General features: G+C 41.5%; 1 protein-coding gene across 1 annotated transcript in view; it reads left to right on the plus strand.

Annotated features, from left to right (window-relative positions):
- The window catches only part of LOC121865879, a 13,922-nt gene extending 6,932 nt beyond the window's left edge, over nt 1-6,990 (plus strand). The window contains exon 2 of the mRNA XM_042365424.1: nt 5,845-6,990. Coding sequence (XP_042221358.1) covers nt 6,145-6,990 — 846 coding nt within the window. The 5' untranslated portion in view covers nt 5,845-6,144. The remainder of the gene's footprint in view (nt 1-5,844) is intronic.
- The last annotated feature ends 481 nt before the right edge of the window (nt 6,991-7,471 follow it).

Here is a 7,471-nt window from a genome sequence, read left to right on the forward strand (position 1 = left end):
ATTGCTATTCTTAACTACACTCAGCATACCATCAGGAAAGTAAAAACAAAAAATTATTTCCATTAATCTCAAACACAATTACAGTACTTCTTCCTGAACCCACTAGCGGCAAATGTATGTGGTCATTGTTCAAATATTTCTTAAAATTAATTCTCTAACTCAGTTTTGTCCCTGATTTGATAATTGTCACCCAAGATAAAATTAATATTCAGACATTCATGTTTTTTGCTGAATTAAACTATTGGTCTTGGTATAAACGTTAGTCAATTTCTGTATCATTTTTTTCTTCATTTCCACAAATATCTAAATATTTATTCAAAGGCTTTTAAGTATATTTGTTTTTCTTAGTCTAGACCTAAAAGTAAGTCTTATTACTTGATGGTATCCTGCCTTTCATCTTCATCATTTCAGAGTTGAATGTCTCCTTCTTTACTGACCTTCTATACCTGTTTTATTATTCTCCCTCCCCACCCACCTTTATATCCACCACCATTGTCATCCAGTCTTTATCATAACCAACCTTTGTTGAGTCTTTTCTAACATAGTTCTTCTATCTCAGTGCAAGTCTTATCCTTTTCCTTCTCCTCCACTCTCCTCCTACTACCTCCTTCTCCCTCCTTCTCCCTCCTCCATTCATTCATTCTCCTCACCACAGTTTTTCCTCTCAAGCCTCGGCACATTTCCCCTTCACCACAGTTTACCCTTGACCACTTTTTCCCCCTTTTTTTCAGACTTCTCACCACTGTTGTCTCCACTTATACAGTAGCTCATTCTCTGCTGCCTCCTCACTTCCTTTATACGTTTCTTCTTTCGCTCCCATATCCATCCATCCATCCATCCTCTCTCTCTCTCTCTCTCTCTCTCTCTCTCTCTCTCTCTCTCAGGCCATCAACACCTCATTTAACTTGTGTTACCTCGATATAAATGATGAATCCCCTACCTCATCCATTTTGCCTTCATAAACTGGTACTATCAACCCTGTCTTCCATCCTCCAGTCATTCTTCCGTTTTTCCATCCATTTATTTACCAATCTTGTTCTTCTCACCATCATCATCATCATCATCATCATCATCATCATCATCATCATCATCATCATCATCACCACCTTTCGATATTCTCATAAGTACCCCCTCCCTCAATCACCATCTTCACCCGTTTTCTGTTGTATATTAATCTGAATATACCGACCTCGCTCATTACAATTCTTGGCGGTCTTCGTGATTCAGCAGCTTACTGGAATATATTGTCTAAACTTCCAACATCTCCCGAACTATCCATCACCAGCGTTCATCCCTCCTTAGTATGATCCTACCATCACATTCATACTGACCTATTCTCTCTCCTCCTCCTCCTCCTATCCATTCTATAGTCCACTAGCCTTTCCTTATCCTCATCCAAAATCTTCTGCAATACTTCTTTCTTTTTATATTTTTGCTTTATTTGTGGTATTTCTTGCTGTCTTTTTTCCTCGTACAGTGAAATCTTTATTTAACGGACTATATGTGGGAGGTTAGTCCGTTAAATCCAAGTCCGTTATATATGAAACTTCCTTCTAACGGAGTATATGAGAGAGGGTAGTTCGTTATATATGAAACTTCCTTCTAACGGACTATAAATGAGAGGATATTCCGTTAAATCGATGTCCGTTATATGAGGGTTTCACTGTATTCCTCTTTTGGCTTCTTAAACTTGATCATCTTCCACATTTAATTCAATTACATCCATTACAGAAAACTGGATATGGTCTCTTTGTCAATCATCCCTCGACTCTACCTGGCATCCACCAAAACAACACCTCCTCAGACACCTGGAACAACACACACACACACACACACACACACCGCCTCTTGACACCCATATATGGCCTCTTGTCCCAGCCGCTCCACCACGCAGCTTCATTTACAACATTCGCCTACACCTGTATATATGTTCACGTCTCACCAATTTACTATGAGTTCAAACAGTGTGTCGTGAGAAGCGCCCCGTTTATTATTATTATTATTATTATTATTATTATTATTATTATTATTATTATTATTGTTGTTGTTATTATTGTTGTTGTTATTATTCAACGAAGGTCCAGGTAACGTTAAAGGTGTTTAATTAATCATCAGGTGAAACATACCTTGGGGTCTATTCTTCAGGTAATCCCGTGGGTCTTAACCAATAACTTTAAATAGTAGTCGACAACAATAAGAGACCAAGAGACAAACAGTATAGTAAGCAGAGGTAAGATGAGAGAGAATGTCAACAAACACGAAAAAAAAATTGTATGACCTTTTAAGAACATCATCCAAACTTGTGTGTGTGACAGTGACCCAGTGGCCGAGGGCTGCTTGAGCTGTGTATGGTGGTGGTAGTGTGGTGATGATGTGGTGATAGTGGTGATAGAATGGTGGTAGTGTGGTGATAGAATGGTGGTAGTGTGGTGATGGGAGAAATGTGGTGTGTTGTGTCTAATATTGAAAGAATGAGTGTTAGTCTGAATGATGAATGGTGTGGTGGTGTGGGTGATAAAGTGGTGTGGTGCGTGATAGATGAAGGTGTGTGAATATGTTGAAAGAATGGTGGTGATGGTGATGGGGAATGAATTGTTAGTGTATTGATAGAGATGTGGTGGTAGTGGTGATGAGATATGGTGCAGTGAATGGTGAAGAATGGTGTGTGTGTGGATGGGGTGATGATGGGTGGTGATAGTGTTGAAAAATATGTGGGGTGGTTCTTTGATAGAGGATTATATAATAGGCGTTGACAGTGCGTTGACTGAGCTTAGATGATATGAAAGATGCGTTGACAGTGCTTTGACAGTGTATTAGATAATGTTGACAGTGCGTTGACAGTGTATTAAGAGAGCGTTGACAATGCGTTGACATAAAGGGGATCTGAGGGAAGCGTTGATACAGCCTGACAGAACGTTGAAACACCATTGGCAGACAGCTCACTAGAAACACAGTGTTGACGTAACATCTAGGTCTAGGTGTTGTGATTCGCTGTTGTTGATACCTCTTGACACCTGACACTTGACACCTGGCACTTGACACCTGGCACTAATGAGGTTTAAGACCTGTATTGGCCAGCGGTACCTGCACGTTGATATAATTATTACCTTGTGAATGAGGCTGTGGTGGGTGTAATGAGTGAGTGGGTGGGTGAGAGAGAGGGTGGGTGGGTGGGTGAGTGAGTGAGTGAGTGAGTGGGTGAGTGAGTGAGTGAGTGAGTGAGTGAATGTGTTTAATTTCACAAGTAATGATATTTTATCCTTGCAATGTTGAATGCATGATAATATTTAGAATTACTGATGCAATTCATTACATCAATGGATTATGAAAGAGATTATGCATGTGTGTTTTTATGCCCCTTGTCTCCATCTTTTAACCGTAACATAAAATAAACACACCCAATAATGCGTTATATGCGAGTGTATGCACGTCCATACTTTAAAAACACACAAAAAAAACATTAAATAATTTCTGAAGACTTCAAGGTAGTATTATTGTTCCTTCACACACACACACACACACACACACACTATAGGAAACCACCTACAGTTACAGACCTTGAACTAGTTAATTGCCCTTTCCCAAATTAGTGGCTTCCTCGGTTGGGGGCCTCATCGCTATACTAATTCATGTAAACCTTGTTAGAGGCTAAACTTGCTCTCTCTCTCCCTCTCCCCCTCTCTCCCCCTCTCCCCCTCTCCCCCTCTCCCTCTCTCCCTCTCCCCTCCCCCTCTCCCTCCGCTGGTTTCCTGGTAATGGTGTCCGCCTGAGATACACTGCAGCGCTACACCACAACCAAGTAACTCATCAGAAGGCAGTTTATGTAGATCGTCTCATAGCTTATTGTAACTTGCGGTAGATCTTTGGTCGTATTGTGAGACTATCGTGAGTTACGGTAGAGTATTGAACCGTATTGTGAGAGTATCGTGAGTTTACGGTAGAGTATTGAACCATATTGTGAGAGTATCGTGAGTTACGGTAGAGTATTGAACCGTATTGTGAGAGTATCGTGAGTTACGATGAGTATTAAGCGTTCTTGCGAGAGTATCGTGAGTTGTTGAGTATTGAACCATGTTGGCCAAGGAGTATCGTATTGGGTTACGGTAGAGTATTGAACCGTATTGTGAGTATCGTGAGGTTACGGTAGAGTGTATTAGACCCTATTGTGAGGTATCATGAGTTACGGATGTGAGTATTGAACCATATTGTATGAGTATCGTGAGGTTACGGTAGAATATTAGACATTGTGAGGTATCGTGATTTACGGTAAAGTATTGAACCATCGGTGGCGAGAATATCTATTGAGTTACGGAAGCGTATTGAACCATGTTGTGAGTTAAGGTAGAGGCAGTAGCCATGTGTGAGGTATCTAATGAGGTTACGGTAGTAAGACCGTATTGTGCTGAAGATATCGTGGAGTTACGGTAGAGTATTGAACCGTATTATTATTGAGAGTATCGTGGCAGTTTCGTGAGTATTGAACCGTGTTGGCCGAAGGCATCGTGAGTTAAAGGTGAGAGTATTGAACCATGTGCAGAATATCATGCGGGGAGTTACTGGCAAATGTGGTCATTATGCTGAGTTAAAGATGGACATTGGCCATATTAACGAGAGTATCGTATTGAGTTACAGTAGAGTATTAACGTGTACTGTAATGTATGATTGGTGATATTGAACCATATTGTGAGAGTATCGTGAGTTACGGTAGAGTATTGAACCATATTGTGAGAGTATCGTGAGTTACGGTAGAGTATTGAACCGTATTGTGAGAGTATCGTGAGTTACACTTTATCATTAACCGTATTGTGACCGTCTTCCGTTTAGCTCAGCAGTCTTGAACCAAAACGAGGACTTGCATCTAATAGAGACGTTTTGCATCTTAAGAGCGTCACTCACTACTTTGTCCTGGGATCGATACTGGCTTGGCTTGGTATATATTTATCTCCCTTATATAACACAGACCAAGGTTGATGTAGCTATATGCCCTTGAGGAGTAGGTGTGAGCGATGGTCATGTTTCCTACTGCCTCGGTAACACTCCACTCACATCTCTCTCTCTCACAGACACCCATCTCCCCTGTCACCCTGTCTTCACTCTCCCCTATATGCCTTCTCTACTCCTCCCCGTGAGAATATTGACACTGGGGCAGAGTACAATCACCACAGTCGCCCAACACCACGTAAACATTCAACCGGGGAATAAAAAAGGGGTGCTGGTCGGGGAATCTCATATTGATGTTGACTCTGCGGGAATTATTTCTGGGCGTTGATGTGTTAGTGGTGCAACGTATGGGCTTCTAAACGATATGGTTTTTACGATAACTGGTGTGTGTGTGTGTGTGTGTGTGTGTGTGTGTGTGTGTGTGTGTGTGTGTGTGTGTGTGTGTGTGTGTGTGTGTGAGATAACCCCTGGATAACTTGATTATTCTATTGGTGATGAGTTGGATAGCTTTTGATAACCTGATCGGTGTATAATCTGATTTTTATTGGCAATGATATTTTTATCTCTTATTGTGATAGCCTGATTGTTATTTTAGTGGTGATTATGTGATTATTTTTTATTTGATAACCTGATTTTAAAAACTTGTGATGAGTAGTTTGATACTTATCATTTACTTCACCTAAGATAACTTGTGACGTATTTTTTCTAAGTCTAAGATAACCCGATTCTAATACTCTCGTTGGAATGACTTAATGATAACGATTATCCCCTCACATACAGATAACCGGAATATCTTGCATGAGTGACCCGAGACAAAGATTTTTCCTTCTTAAAGATGACGACTCGTATAACCGCTTGTCCAACACACTGAATATAATAATGGGAATATTTCTTATTTTCCAGGATAACTCAAGTGACTATTAGTTATATATCAGTAGAAATATTAAGTAATTATAAGTTCAAAATCTAATACGCGTATATATATTATATTCAAATTGATGTACAAGATAGTGACGACAAAAAAGTTACTCTGAAATCTATTGGTGCGAATCAGTGTCTGATATAGTGAACTATAAGGTGTTGTTAACTGTAAGATGTTAACTATAGGATATTGTTAATCAGTGAATATTGTTAATTTTGGTGAGGGAGTCTTGCTGGGTAGCAGCGGCCGGTTAGGGCTGTTCACGCGGTGGTGCTCTCACCATGGCGACCCCTGGTGAACACACAGACGAGGGCGCCGCCTCCCTTCCCTTATTATGTCCAAAACTCGGCGAGATGCTGTCTCGGGGTCGTGGCCTCGTCACCACCTCGACCTACGGGGAGACCCTCCAGACACACACTATGGTGAGCACCTCCAGCAGTTACCAGAGTTCGGCCTCCCTTACGACTGAGCCCGTCAGCATCTTGGGCAAAGGGAGGCACCATTCAAGTAGTTCGATCTCCTCTTCATCAAGTCCAAAGCACAGTGTCAAGTTCACCGAGCCGGAAGGCGCCGTGTACAGAGATCGAGCCCCCGAGAGTCCCAGGTTCAAGACTGTTGGGCAGGAGAAGATCAAGTACCAAGAAAATTTCAAGTTTAAAGTCCACGATGGATCTACATCCATGCACAGGAATGCCGGGCACGGGATTGGCAGTATTCCTGAGAAGTCGGCGTACAGTGTCTCTGAAAGCTCTAACTACAGGTACACCGAATCCTCGAAGCTCGTGGGAACCTCCTACCGCTGCCCTGACAGTCCCAGGAACAAAACCAGGATGATCACACGCACGCCGGACCGCAACTCTATCATCGCCTCCATGGAGCTAAAAGTCCCTTCCTTCCACGACCTGGGAGTCCCTTCGTCAGGCAGTAGTGGTGGGGGCCTGACGCCCTTACTCGGGCATCCGGAGAGTCGGGGTTTGACGATCCTGTCGCCCCACAACCCAACTCCGGAGCTGCACTTCTCGTCGACCTTCACTGTGAGGACCCGCAAGGGGAAGACCATCGTGCTGCCCAAGCTGAGGATCCCAGCCTTCCACTCTCACTCTCATGACAGCATCTTTCTAGGGTAAGTAAAAAAGTCTTCATCACCTCCAATACAGTCTACAGGTTACTCTTGCTTCTCTTTCAGGTATCGTAAAACTGCTACTTGATATAACTTCACCTACTGCTGCTAGTGTAAATTTTAAGACTTTTTCTCGACCCACCCTGCCTATTTATTCAAGTGTGATATAGGTATAAAGATCATTTACTCTGCCTTGATTACTAATGATTTTAATAATGCTTCACCTATTATGAAAATCAACTGAGTGACAGATGCTTTAACACCTGTATGATAATATTAATACCAGTAACTGACTCGTTTTTACTAGCCAACAGTGAAACGGTTCTTAGTATTTTCTATTTATATCAAATTTTATGTAAAATATATTGTTTTAGCAATAATTCTTTTTTTCCTGTCAAGAGAAATATTAACCATAAATCGACTTTATAAACGGACCAATTGGAAATCTGGCGGTAATCAACTTTTACCAATAAATTAAACATCTATAT

Source organism: Homarus americanus, unplaced genomic scaffold, assembly GCF_018991925.1.
Source record: "Homarus americanus isolate GMGI-L3 unplaced genomic scaffold, GMGI_Hamer_2.0 scaffold53230, whole genome shotgun sequence".
NCBI lineage: Eukaryota > Metazoa > Arthropoda > Malacostraca > Decapoda > Nephropidae > Homarus > Homarus americanus.